We start from the raw sequence: 15,064 nt of genomic DNA, 5'->3' as shown, positions 1-15,064 counted from the left end.
GCATTTCAAGAAATTGCGTTGGATCGTATACACATAACACAGCGTTCAGAAATTATCTGAAAAAAATCAAAAGAAACCATTCCGCAGAACCAATCTCGCGATAAGTGACGATGGTAATGCGGACGGACGGATGAACGGACGGATCTGCTTTGCAAAGGAAAAGTAATTTCCGTATGTAAGACTTATGAAGGCTAAGTTACCCTAATAGCAAACACGAAATCGCTTGCTACTTTTACTATGACGTGAAAAGCAGTAGCCGTCACCAATATAGCTGACTAAAGATCGAACTTCTATTTTTTTTTTGATAAACAATATCTTCAGGTTGCAGTTCTACAAACATCTCAGCAGTCGTTTTACGCCCCGAGATCATTTTTGCGGCCAGTGAAAGCCGTGGTAAATGAACCACGCTCTTATTCTCCTATGCAAGTTGGCTGTGATGAGCAGCGCCATATACTCATTTTCTGCACACGGTATTCTCTGTCCATTCTCTATCTTGTGCCACTGTCGGTGATTAGGGACCCCACCGTGGTTTCGCTACACCGGTTAAGGGAAGAGGTAAAACGGCGCAAGGATACCAAGCAGATCGTAAATTGATGATTTATGGTTTTCCGTGTCAGAAAGGCTCCTATTGCCATAGACTGCAAGAGAAATGTTTATTCGTTCGCTCAGCTTAACATAATAAATTTAGAAATCCAAGCAAGCAAATCGGTGCGTACTGACGCATATCCCACGATGGCGGATCGTCCAAGGCTCACCACCTTTCTCAATGCATTCAGGTTCCCCTCTGACTTAAAGTCTAGTGGTGATTCGAGGTACGCGACCTCAGTAAAAGAAGACAAAAGGAACCCTAATTTAAGAACATACCCTGGAATAACGCGAATACTTGCTCACATTGGAAGAAGCAAAGCTTTCCATAGCTGCCTACTCGGCGCTTTGTACAGCGTACATTGTGGAGCACCCATTTTCTCTCTCTCTTTATATATATATATATATATATATATATATATATATATATATATATATATATATATATATATATATATATATATATATATATATATATATATATATATATATATATATATATATATATATAAGTGACGATTAAATGCGCTCCGAGATTCCAAGCACCGTAGACCATCTGTAACCGTCCTCTATATACCCACGAATATAGTTGCTGAGTTACCGAATCACTCAGCAATAGCTAAACGCGAACAAACGGAGGAGGGAATCTATAGATGGAGAAAGCTTCCCTTTATAAATGCCCACATATACCAACAAACACGCTTTCATCTACTATACATCGCCTATAGCTGATGATATTTGGTCAAAAAGTTTTGCTGAGCAAAAAGTTTTTTGCTATGCAAGATTTTAGCGAAATTGACTTATTGAGACGAAGAACATGGGGGCGGACGATAAAAATGTATAATAGAAAGACCAATGTGAAACAAGCCCTCAGATGTATGCCTTTATGTCCCTCAGGAAGCACTGTCAGAGACTGAACGACACTGACACATGTGCCCAACACAGGCATTTAGCTAAGGAAAAGAATGTTTCTTTAACGAAACAAACGCGTAGCTAAGGGTAAGATATTTAGGCAAAATTCTGGTTCTCCTTCATTTAAAGTAGCCGCACTCGCGAGATTTTGAACTTGCCCTTAACGTCAGAACGACAAGCAATAGAACACGAACTTTCACGAAAATAATGACGCTCTTAAACGAAACCAAAAGAATACTCTTTATCTTGGCAAGCCATTCTGGAATGTGTTTGGTTTCCGTTAAAGAACAGTGAGCATGCCACCTGTTTAGAGAGCACCATGTGAAATTAACTGCACTTCAGCAACGTGCCCTGGATCATATGCTAAAATATAGCATTGATCAATTTCCTGCAAAATGATATGTTGCCAAGGAGTGCAAGAAAATAGACGTGGGTTGCGGATCACTCGAGCTGAGCAAGAAATACAAGGGCATGGAAGAAATTTCACTCAATGCACTGCTGATTGAAAAGCGTGGCCTTTAGTGAAGAAACTTTCTTGACAAAATGTCGTCTTATGGATTCAAGCGCAAAAGTAATCGGAACGCCAATGCATTTCTCCGTAAAGTTAGGGAATTAATATATTTAAACTAGTGTCACCCTGAGAATTCGTTCCAAGTGAATCCGCTTTGTGAACTCCACGGCTCTAATTTGTAACTTGCAGTATGTGACCGTAAGGTAGTCAGTTAACTAAAAATTTTGTTAGTGAATTTTTATTCATTATACAATTAGGCATTTCAATTTTTTTCTCCAAGTAGTGTCCGCCGCTTCGAATAGACCACTTCATGAACTATAGTTGTTCTATCTGCCACAGGCAACTTCTAAGAATTTTTTTTAAATGTGTTCCCTGGAACACCCTGCATAGGTGCCGAGGAACAGCGTGATCGGTCATGTAGCGAGTGTTTATTTTTGGACCATGAATAACTTTTATAAATCGCCTGTGGCATATATCATACTTCGTCATCGAGCTGGATTACTCATACAGGTGGAAGATGATTGACGAGAAATTGAAGCGAATTATTGGCAGACTAGCAAAGATTCGTTACTGACCTTCTGATTGCTTTGTTTACAGCACGTATTGCAATTTCTGAATTTCAGCTGGTGAGTTCCAGGGCGTAACCACTTATACCGTATATACAGGAAGACAGCAGCTTCGAGATATTTCTTCCCAAAGTGTGTGTCGCCGCACATGCACGATCTGGTTACTATTGTGCTTCATTGCATAAACGGCAATTCGGCAAAAAAGTAAGTGGACCAACAGTACGTTCTTAACGCAAATCTCGCTGCTCATATTTTGAAACCTGTGTGATCCTTATAATTCGTCCCAAGTCGATATTTGTTTCGCAAACGAACCGGCTGTTATTGGTAAATCGCAATGGGTGCTGTAAGATAATTAAATTAAAAGTTGGTTAATACATATTTTGTTAACTATTCAATTATGAATTTCAATTTCTCGTCGAAGTACTGTTTGCTACCTTCACTATTTCAGCTGAAAGACTAAAATTATGATATCTGCAACAGGCAGAAGCTTAAAGTTATGCAAGTTCTAAAAAAAGAAAAAGAACCGTAGGTTCGCGAATCTAGCGGCTGAGATAACGATCAGCCCAGCCAGCAACAGCCATGTCCAATTCGAAGAAAGAGAGCGAGTGAGCGAGCGAGAGAGAGACAGAGAGAGAGAGAGGCGGGGGAAGAAGGGTCTAGGCAAAGAAAATATTCCTTTGCAAATGCAACATATCAACAAACTCGTTTTTTTTCCCTAGTATCCTGCTCCGCTTTCTAGGTGAAATTTCGTGAAGCCTTTTGTTTGGACTGCTATCAAGGCTTTTGGCAAAATTCACCCATTGGGACGGACAACACGAGGACGAAAATATGGTATAACGAACACTTCAAGGTGAAGTCCGTCCTAGAATGTGTGCCTTAGTGTGCCGCGCAAAGCACCACCAGAGAGTAAACGGCAATGACATATGGCCCACAGTGTGCGCATTGCGGAAACCCCGCCGAGGGAAAGAATGTTTCGTTAACGAAACACGTGCGAAGGCGGCGGTAGGGGCTGCAGTTAAAAAAGGCTGCAACGCCTTCGTTTGAAGCTGCCGTCCGTGCGCGATAACTTGTTTTCCGACTCTTCCTTCGCATGAAAAGCGAAAAGCAATAGAACGGGTATGCTCAGGAAAGTAATGACGCCGTTTAACAAATTCAGAAATAGCAATAGAAAAAGGCTTTACTGTTCTCACTTTTCGATCTTGTGATCCTTCTAGCTTGCTTCTTTATCTGGGAAACTTAGCTGAAGTGTGCGTTTGAGTTACGCTGAAAAAAAAAAGAGAACAAGTGCACGCGTCATCTTTCTATAGAGCACCGTATCTTAAAATGAATTCCTATCAGCTCTGTGTGACCTATATACTGGAGCACGAATACACATATGGAAATGAGAGAATGCTTGTGGGCGAAAAATAAAGACTGACATATTAAGAGTTTACGTAATTGAGAAAGTTCGTGCGCACTCGACTGATGAAGAATAATGGACACCGTTGCGGAAGATGCGGATATAGCTTCAGCAACAAAATAAAGACAAATGGCCACTTTGAAATTCGGTGTTCCTAATCTCTAACGTGGGCGTATATACACAATGAACAGACGGCGTTCCCATTACCCAATGCAATAATTTGTTTTTCTTGCGATCACTGTCTGGCTCACACAATCCTGTCCTTCGCAGGTGATATCAAATTATTTCACAACTTCGCGTGCTGATCTATCTCAAGCCCCTGGCCACATTGGTCAACATTTTCTTATTTTTATTTCTTTGGGAGCGCATCCCATTGATATAAAATTTCGGCCATTCATCTTCATTAGTGAAGCACGCCAATAATCCGTGCCCATTACGCCGGATGAATAACGTCCCGCTATGCTCCTGTAGGCGTAAATAAGTTTAAACATTCAGCTTGTTATTATGGAAAATTTTCAGCTTTGGTTTAAGTTAACCTTCCGCAATCCCATAGCGTAAAAAATATTCTAGCCATGTGCAGTTAACTTGATATGCAGATGATCTGATATCCCTGTCGTACGGGAGAATTCCATGGCATTTAGGGCCACTAAATTTTGCCGTTAGTGTCATTCGCAGGCTGCGGCACAGAAATATTTAGTTACAGTCACTATAGATCGCACTTGCCTTCGACTGCGAATGACGTCAAACTCACTTCGCCGCGCGGAGGTGTGCAGCTTTGATGGCAGTGCTTCAAATATGAATAAAATACCACTCAGTCGACAGCCGCCGGTAATGCGAAAATGAGTTGCTTTTTTTTTTGTAATATAACATGTTCTAAGCGTTCGGGCTGATGAAAACAGCCATTCTTGCTTTGCGTCGTCTGTTAACCACCGACGATTCGCCACTGCCAAGACTGCAATGCGCAGAGCGCATCGGCTGGGTTTTGTATTCAATGCCGCCTGGTCCTCCCTCGTAACGATTCGTTGTGTTTGTGTTATGTTGGAGATATTGGCCAAAATAAAAAGTACCTAATGCGCCCACTCATATACCCATGGACACTTTCACCAATTAAAATGCCACGTTCCTTTCCCGTATAGCAGCGCGCCGCCAAAGTGAAACTCGCTGCGAAAAGTGCACTCGATCTAACTGTCACTAAGTTTGCCTGTCTGAATTTGATATAATCTGCTGAGTTGTTTTGTATTTAATAAGTGCATATCATGAACTACGTTGAGTCTATAGAATGGCCATGTATCATATAGACTGAGTTTGTCGCTAGCGAATCGAGAGGGTGGGCCGGAGGCGGAGGGGCGCGCCATCCCCCGTCTGACACGCTCTATTCCTGATAGAATGGAGCGTGCAACAAGCACTCCGCCCCCCACCTACTGCTCCCCCCTTCCGTATCCCTTTATCTCTTTGCTTTGATGAGTTGTGCCCCATAACGAAGCCAGCATCGACACCTATTCACTGTAGCATGCGTTGTAACTGAATGTTTTATGTGGACACACAACACGCGTTGTACACAGTGCAAGAAACAATGCAGTTGAACTGACTCAAATCTGCAAGAGTGCCGTTTACAGCCGTAAACGCACCGCTTGAAATTAGGGAGACTACAAGCGCATGTTAAACTTTATCTCCTCGTGTTCACTGCATCCTCAAAAGTTAGCAAACACTTGTGTACTTCATGTGGGTCAAGATGCGAAAAAAAAAAACGTTTCTCTTGTAGCCAGCTCACGCTTAGCATCCTGTGCCACACTTCATCAGATTGGCTGCCGTCGGTGTCCTCGAACGGCAAATAGACCATATTTGTGAACCCAGTAAAGTATATAAAAGGGAAAGAAACCTCAGCATTGTTCTATGTAGAAGCTAATGTACTGGGGTAGCACCTTACCTTCTGCACAATTGTGGTAGCACATGCTGTAGCAGGTTCCCTTAAGCAGGCAGAAGACATAGAAAGAAGTTACTGCTTCTTATACAAGATGCCAGTTTCACCTGCGGTATTGTTGGGAGTTCTCCGAGCTCGACCTACATTGCTAGCAATCAAGTCCGATGCAGGGGGTATTGTATGCTGATTTTTAACGGCGTAGAGACATCGGCATACTCACATTGATACAGCTGAAATCCAGGTAGCCGACTGACTAACGTCTGCTGCTCCTTCATTTGAACATGATGACTCACCTGGAATTCCTTTAAATTGAAGCCGAAAACGTTCTTTAACTTGGTATGAGGCGGTGGGAAAACATGAGGTTTGAAAATCAAAGTAGGAAATCACTGCTGTATCGAGTAGGCCCTACTCTAGCTTTCTGTAAACATGAAACTTGACTATGCATTGCACTCGCTTCTGAAATATTCAAGACTTTGACGTGGCCTGCAACGCATCGATTATTGCAGCGTGTGAAAAATACCAGCTTCATACTGCCCCTACTGTGACACGAAGAGTGCTTCTGTCTATCACCACCTAAGAAAAGTTCCAAAATATGGTCAGTAGTGAGCCTATTTACGAAAGAAATTGAGCCACCTCGGCCTGGCGCACTTTTTATGTCACCGTAGTGCTTTGTCCATGGCCATGCCACTCTAAGTAGTGAGACCACCCAGCTTTATGTTCTTTTTTTTTCTATGTAGCTAGCCACCAAATGATGTGATTTCATTTGCGCATTGCGTTGTGAACTTTGCTTGTTTTGAGCGATCGCCCAAGGATTATTTGAACGTTATGCAACGCGTCCTTCTGTTGCACACTGCCATCACCTGCTGTCACTCATCGTTACGTGTGCGCATGAGGGATTTCTTTCTAGTTGATTTCTTTTTAATGAGATTAGCATTGTTTGCCTACTTCAGCCATTTTTCTATCTATCTATCTATCTATCTATCTATCTATCTATCTATCTATCTATCTATCTATCTATCTATCTATCTATCTATCTATCTATCTATCTATCTATCTATCTATCTATCTATCTATCTATCCTATCTATCTATCTATCTATCTATCTATCTATCTATCTATCTATCTATCTATCTATCTATCTATCTATCTATCTATCTATCTATCTATCTATCTATCTATCTATCTAGTCACTAGGTACGTGCTCGGGGGAGTGATGCTGTTCTAATCAGGTTATCGTCGTCATTTTAGCTTCGTGATCGGACTATCGTCATGCTGTCATCGTCACGTCTTCTACTCTGATCCACTGACCCAAGTTCCGTTGTAGCTTCCGCCACCAGGTATGTGCTAGTGGTCGTGATACACTTGTGGCAGTTGTAGCGCCGTCATTCCAAATTTGTCATTCGGCTCTCGTCATGTCATCGTCGTCATACATTCGCTTAGATGCGTCCGTTCTCACACCGTTGTTGTCATGTCGTCGCCCAGCTTCGTCATGCGATTCTTGTGATGCCTTCATCTTCCCGCCATCGTCGTCATACAGGCTTAGTTATCTACTTGTCATCGCGCCATTGACGACCCCGTGGTTCAAGTTGTCTGATATCTTGGGCCAGTAGGTGGTCGTGGTCATCGTGGTCATGCATTGTCACCGTTTCCGCGCTTTGGCTCTATTCATGCTTTCTTCTTTGCGCCATCGTTATCACACAGCCGTTAATGCATCCCGTATCATACCGTCATCGCCATGCCGTCATGATCATCCCGTCGTTATCACTTCAGCTTAGCTTAGTCATCCAATTCTCGTCGTGCCATTGTCATCACGCCGTCCTGACATAGGCCTAGTGATACACTCTTCTTCATGTCATTGTTGTCATACACTGTTGTTACCCCATTGTCGTTATACCATTCTCTTGTCGTCGTCGTCATAGAGTCGTGGTTGTGCATGTCGTCGTAGTCGTTACATTGTCGTCATTCTCAGTCGTCGTCACGCTGTCATTTTTCCATTGTCATCACTTCAGGAACGTTATCCCGCCGTGGTCATGCTGTCGTCGTGATACCACCTTCGTTGATCCGTTCATCGATGTCACTTTTAGTTGGTCATTTTATGGTAATCATGGTGTCATCATACATTTTTGATTATGCTACTGTTGCCATACCATCGTAGTCATTACGTTCTCCTCAGGCAGTCGCTGTCATGCCTCGTTGTCAAACCACCGTCCTGGTGTCATCGTAGCTGGTTGTCCTGATGTCGTCATCGTCACTCTGTTGTTGTATCCTCGTCATCGTTCAGGGATCCGGACCTCATTGTCGCCAAGCCGTCTTCATAGCTAGCGCATAACCACATAGCTAGCGCTTTGTGGTTTCATCGACATCACCATTTGTTTTTCGTCATTGCGTCGTAGTTTCTGCGTCAGCGTCGTAAAAGCGTCATCATATCGCCATGCACATGGCCGACATTCGCAAGCGAGTACCATAGCAGTGAAGTGGTAATGTGCACTAAAGTAGTTAAATGAACCATTCTTCAGACATGCGCTGTGTTGGTCATTGCTGGAATGTTAATCGCATTATAATCTACAGTCACTGTGAGATTTGTTCCACTGCAGTTTTTTTCAGTTTACATTTAAGTTTTGTACGCGTGCATGGCTGTGTGCCTGAAGTATATTAATTCTTTCTACGTATAACCAGTTTTGATATGGCCTACTTTCCCATTCGACTGTAGTTATTAAGCAAGAAAAAAAATGTGCTGACCAGCAGTGATACACAACAACCTTAACAACTGTAGCGAAAGGTCAACAGTGAAGGCGGTACCCCTGCTATCAGGCTATGGTGAGATTTAGATCAAACTCGGAATTGCTTATTTCCTTCTCCCTTATATTGAGCGTTGATTGGCGTTTAGAGTTTGAGATGTGCGATAGAAATTCTCCCACTTGCACGTGCATTCGCAGACGCCAAGATCCGCAACATTATCTCGGCGGCCATCGTGGAGTTCCACGAAGGGGACCTGCTGTTCAAGCTCAAGCAGAAATGGTGGAAGACGCGCAACCCGCCTGATCCGACTGCGCTCTCCAAGTGCCACCTCTACACTAATGCTTCCTCATCTTCGGCGAGCAGCAGCGAGATGGGCCTTGCCTCCGTGGGTGGCGTCTTCGTTGTCCTGTTGGTTGGCTGTATAGCGGGCGCACTCCTCTGCGTGGGAGAGTTCATATGGGAGCTTCAGAAGACACCATACGGTGAGAGGGTACGTTTCAACGTCTCTCTGTCTTTGCTCTACTATACTCGCTTTTCATTCATGGCCTCCATGCAAGACAGAGGTTCGAATAAGGAGGAATACATGAATAGGCGGTGTCCATTTCACGGCCCCAGCAACGGCTCCCTATGAGTAAGAGTAGCCGATCGCGAAGGCTACGCTTTCGTCGACTGCATGCGCCAGAAGCAATGTCTGCAGCCAGGAACACTTCATGGACACCATGTTTTGAACGTAATGGACTAACCAGGGATATAACATGAAGTTGGGATGCGGGCCTTGTTGGCATGTTACTTTGCAACATTCGTATATCACAATTATTTTTCCGAGGGCAGCACACTTGTTGACGTATGGACGAAAACTAAACCACCCTAACACGAGCTCTGACAGCAACGTGTTTGTGCTTGTGTGCCTAGTGTTTGTGTGGCTAAGTGTTCGCCCAATTTATCAACAAGCACGCTGCTTTCGGGACAAAAATGCCCAAGCAACTTGCCCACCCAATACCACATAAGCAAGTGTAGCGCAGACAGGACGAGGACACGGGAAAAGCGCACTAGGACACAGACTTCGCATGTCTTTGTGGTCATTTGCTCTTCTTGAATTCTCGTCTTGTTTGCAGTGCTGTACAAATATTCCAAGGTGGATTACACTAGCGTTCCAGGATAGAATGCGCTCTTATTCCTAGTGGGAGATCCCGTTGCGAGAAGGAGGCTTATCTTTGTCAACGCAACAACTGCATTCATTCAAAGCGTTTAACTAGTTCACATATATATTACCAGCCTATTCGCTCGACCCATACGCTAAGCCAACTCTGCGCACCCGCCTACCTTCCTTCCTGTTATTGTGACGAAACTCGCAATGGGAAAAAAAAAAAAACGGGATGCTTCATTGTGATACGATGAATCTGGGGGACAGAGAGAGTTGAAATCGTGGAATGTTGTGGTGCTGGTCTTTAAATAACGGGAGCAGCAAAACAAAAAAAAAACGTCTTCACAAGTAAGCAGGCGTGTTACGAAGAATACCAATTGTGAATACCAGTTCTGAAGGCCTCCTTGCCTTCGTTGTACTTGTGGTAATCAGTCCCTTTTTAAGTGCCTTTCTGATTTTATTTGACTTCCGTTATGACTGCATTGCGGTAGTGTGCATTTGTACTCATCTGGCCTGTAAATCGGCTGCCATCCATGTACGCGGCCCCTCGGGCACTTTCAAGCGGTTTGAAAGGGCTTGAGGGCCCACACACACAGTCTTGCAAAATAAACGATTGCTTTATTTATTTATTTATTTATTTATTTATTTATTTATTTATTTATTTATTTATTTATTTATTTATTTATTTATTTATTTATTTATTGTCATAACATTGACTCCGCTCTTAGACATCCCACATTCAAGCACTGTTAATCATTTCTCACGCTGTAGCTTTTTTTCTTTCATTTGTTTAACTGTAATAATTACAACACACCCGTCAAATCTGTTTTGAGACTTGCTATATAGCCAATATCTGACTCTTTGCCTGGTAATTTATTCGTTCGTTCGCTTCTTGAGTCATCAAGTAATTGTCTACGTGATTTACGAAAGCCACATCCATTTCGTGACGTGTGGTGCATGGAGAGTTTTATTTCGGGGAACCAAATTGCGGTCCCATACTCTTTCGCACTAAAGTAGTTCGTTCTTCGCATAGTGCAGTGGTTGTGTTCCATATACACAGTGTGGTCGAAACCTGCTGAATGTTGTCTTTATAAGCCTACTGCATAGCATGCCTGCATTGTTTGATCCGATTAGAATGTTTAAAATAGATGTGGTCGCAAGACTTTCACCAAGTTCCTTCTAATCTACTATAAAATAAAAATAAAAGCAAACGAATGAAATGGTTGTCCTCATAGCGTCCGTAACGTTTCTCAAGTTGCTTTCAGCACAGTTGTTTCTGGTGCTTAAGCTCCGCTGCAAAATCTTAAGTTATTTTGCAAGGACAGTTCCATTCGCTGCCTGCCTTGCGCGGCGGTTTTCTTCTTCTAGTTGCACCGCGTCCATATGAACCAGTGCACAGTATGGCGCACTGCTGTGTGGTATGGTGGAGTGTTCCGTTGCGAACGAGCAGCACACATATTTTATGATTGTGCCTAGTATTATATCCAACCAGTGTGCTTTGCTGGTTGCCATTTCATGCTTACAGCTACTATCGCTTACGGGAGAGCCAGCAATTCTTTTGTTTTCAAAGTGTTGTAAGTACCCTATCACCCCATAAAAAAAGAACCTTCTGGCAACAATATACATTAAAGCGCCTACATAAAAAGGAATTGGCCCCTTGCTATATAGTCTGGGCAAAGTAGTGAAAATCACTCTGCATTACTTTCACGAAGTGATGTTTCTTGTAGTGCTACGTATCTGTCAAGCGCATTTTCTGACTATTCCAGGAATCCATCCTGATGGAGATGTTCCATGCGTGCAAGTTGGTCGTAACCTGCCGGGGACGCAAGTACAGCCCGACGTCGCGTTCTTCGGCAGGCTCGCTTGACGGAGAGGCGACGCTTCGCTCTGTTGGTCAGTCGTCGACCAGAAGCGGCGACACTGCTGTGCGCTAGATTTTAAAGCTTCCCGCCATTTTTCCTACCTTCAGTCAATTCTTCTAAACTATGTGGGAAGGTAGCTGAACGAGACATTCATATCTCATCTACGTATTCCTTACAGGAAATTTTACTTTCTTAAGAACGACGGAGAAAGTAGGTGATTAATTTAGAGAAACTTTTTGGATAAATTTTATAAGATATTTCTTATATTGCTAATGACGTGCAGGACCAGGACATTAGTGAAGAAGCGTACTTAACTAGGTGAAACAAATCAAATAAAGTACACTTTCGTACGGTTATGTTAACTAGTCGCGACGACTTGAGTGACTACAAGAAGCAGCAAGTTGTAGCTTCAAAGGTAATCGATAGTTGTGGACGCTGTTTTGAGTTACCTTACTGTATATAAGAAAACCATATCTGTTCTTGTTTCAATAAAGTAAATTTTATTTCGTACCTATTTTTTCCGCATTTATTCAGATAAACGATTTGCTCACGTCTCGTAAAAATATACGAGCTTTCACTCTTGAAAAAAAAAGACCCACATCTACTAGATTTCGCGATAAAAAATTGTGCCGTATGGGATCCCTTAAAATCCTCTTACATCTATGACCGTTGCTCTATTCGGTTCTCTGCCGTCCTCCTGTACTTTCCTCCAATCAAGTGGAGTAGAACACCGACCTGAATACACCCGGGGCATAGCACATAGGTCATATAGAGGTATTAAAGACTCTGTTTGTTCTCATGGTTGTGGCCTCAAAACAAGGTACCTACTAATGAGGGGATTTCATCGCAACAGAGCAGATGGGAAAACAAACAAAATTAAATCAAACAGCCAAAAACAATAAAACATTAACATTGGGTGACACAAATGCAACCGACTTTTACAGTGCGTGCCTCACAATAACCATGGTCGGCGAATAAAAGCGGCGGTGCTGGGGCGAAAGAGAAAGACGGCGCAGCGGTAACGGCGAATGAGACGAACGACTGTAATTTACAGGGACGTCCGAGCTAGGATTCATACGGCGAGTGAGAATAGCGGTCAGGATCGGCATATGGGGGAGGAGAGGAGAAAAGCAGTCCCAAAAAGGTATACGTCCAGGAGGTGGGTTGAGGTGGGATACGTGCCCAATTCAGCGGCAACGAAAGCAGTTTCGCTTGTCGTGCGGAGGTCTTCACTCACCAGGAACTTCGCTCATCGCTCACCAGGAGAATACAGGTCATTCAGCGGCACAAGTGTCGTCACCGGGCTGGCGCCAGATCGGGAGACAAAGCAGCCGGTTGCGAGAGCGATGTTGACATTTTTTTTCCTCACAGCTGCCTAAATTAGAGAGGTGGGTGGGGCTAATTGGTCGGGCGGTGTGGCTGAGCGGTAGTGGATAGAACGGGGCTGGACTGGCAGCCTCAAGCTTGCGGCTAATCATGCGCCTGACGTTCTCACTAAAACATGGTGCAGTGGTAAGATTGGCGCAGGATGAACTGGCAGACATGTCACGGACAATGGAGAACTGTGGAATGAGGTGACGGTTTTTTGTCAGCTCGAACCGGTGACATTCCTTGAAAATGACGTTGGCGGTGGATGCACTTTAATAAATCGACAAGTTGAACGCATCCTCCCCGGTAATTTTATGGTCGTGACCTATGGCGTTAATCATGGCCATTTTCTTTTTGAATTTCCATGCAAGAGTCAGCACGTGTTTTAAGTACGAGGCATACAACTAAGTGCATGATGACTGTAAGAGGGTAAGACGCTCTTGCAGCCAGTTGGCGACCAGAAAGCTTTCCAAAGAGGTTGCACAGCTTCTCTTCAAAGGTATCCAATCTACAGAGCTGCTCATTTATCTTGAACCAGACACGCACTCTTATGCCTGAGCAGAATATTGTATTTGCTAGCATTATAGTAAGGTCCCACTTACTGTTCTGGCTAGCACAATCACAGAGCCTGAGCCATTCCTCGACGACAACATCACCTTCGCCGGAGAATGTGCCAGGGTCGCAGACAACGGGAACCGTGACGTGCGGTTTAGTTAGAGCTGCGGATTCAGATGCAAAATAGGTTTTGTCACTGAACGCTGTGGCCGAAATTCGAACAATGTGACATCTGCGGGGATCCTTGTCGAGGACGGGGACCGCAAACGTCCACCAAAATGTTGCGCGAATGCCGGATTTACTATGCTGAGGACTTCTCACACGATATATATTGAGCCCAATTGCGACGCTGATCAGTTCATATGGGAGCTTCAGCCCAAGGGCAGTTATTCTGCTGTATCAGGGTGGCCGCACGCGTCTTCTGAAAAAGGCACGGAATATACATGTAACACTATAAATTCAAACTGCGAGCCTGCTCCCACCAATAGATGGGTAAGCTTCTGGACAGTTTTACAAACTTACACAGAGTCACTGTGGCAGAAAAGTGGTTTTGGTACGCAAAATCCCATAATTTAATTAATTAAGAACGCGTAAAAGACTCTAACATGTTTCTAGAAATATTTCGAAATGCAGCAAATAACAAACTTGTAAGTAAGCTAACGTAAGCTTGCAGTGACCCCTACAATCGAGCGATAACTAGGAAATAACAAATGTATCGAAGTGTCTTAAGATGCAGAGGGTGTGTATCGTGTGAGATACATTTTATCTCCTAGCATCTTGTATTTCTGGCTCAGATACTGATCACGTCAGGTATCCTGTATCTCTGTCAGGACGCAATTTCAAGCTATCTTTGCCCAGGCTAGGAATGAACAATAGGTGCAAGTTTTAATTACATGACTATTGGGAGTTATTTCAAGATTACCAGCTGACACTCGTCGAGATTTTCTCAAAATTGTGAACTACATTTTGGTTGGGATTAAAATTAAGTAATTGGAAGTACACCAATCAACAATGATCTTAAGTTGTTTTTAGGTTTCAAACTAGCAACGGTAGCCATTTATCAGACAAGAAAATAGTTGACTCATCTGCATATAGGCCACATTGTTAAGTCGTTAAAGGGCCCCTCTGCAGGCTCTGTAGCAAATTTTGGTTTTGCACTGGAAGTTGTTACGTGTACTCTGGGGAGTGTTCTGCAGCAAAAATTTTTCAAGTTGACTCGTTATTAGCCAAGATAGAAATATTTCAGTCTCGTGAACCCATGATTTCAGGAAGCAAGCTTCACCGCAAACTTAGACCCCCTCTCCACTTGCCCCGTCTAGCCTCCTCCAGCGAAATACCTTGCCTGAGTTCTCCCATACCGAACCTCGAGGATCGCGTGACGCATACGTCACAGGCCCCACCTTTATTCTTTTTTCTTGCTTTTTTGCAGCGCGGCGCACTTCCGCTGACGCCGTTGCGTGCTAGCGGTTGCGATTGTCTTGTTCCGCGCAACAAACGATTTT

At 43.5% G+C, this 15,064-nt stretch overlaps 1 protein-coding gene across 3 annotated transcripts in view; it reads left to right on the top strand.

Moving 5' to 3' along the window:
• Positions 1–12,143, top strand: part of LOC135905790 (glutamate receptor ionotropic, kainate 2-like) — a 352,682-nt gene extending 340,539 nt beyond the window's left edge. For all 3 annotated transcript variants that reach the window (XM_065436836.2, XM_065436835.2, XM_065436837.2), the window contains 2 exons: positions 8,831–9,123; positions 11,544–12,143. In XM_065436836.2, the coding sequence (XP_065292908.2) occupies positions 8,831–9,123; positions 11,544–11,711 (461 nt within the window). In that variant the 3' untranslated portion in view covers positions 11,712–12,143. The remainder of the gene's footprint in view (positions 1–8,830; positions 9,124–11,543) is intronic.
• Positions 12,144–15,064: the final 2,921 nt, after the last annotated feature.

The sequence above is a fragment of the Dermacentor albipictus genome, chromosome 5, assembly GCF_038994185.2.
Source record: "Dermacentor albipictus isolate Rhodes 1998 colony chromosome 5, USDA_Dalb.pri_finalv2, whole genome shotgun sequence".
In the NCBI taxonomy this organism is placed as follows: domain Eukaryota; kingdom Metazoa; phylum Arthropoda; class Arachnida; order Ixodida; family Ixodidae; genus Dermacentor; species Dermacentor albipictus.
Note: the sequence above shows the minus strand (reverse complement) of the source record. Positions and strands in the feature narration are given on the sequence as shown.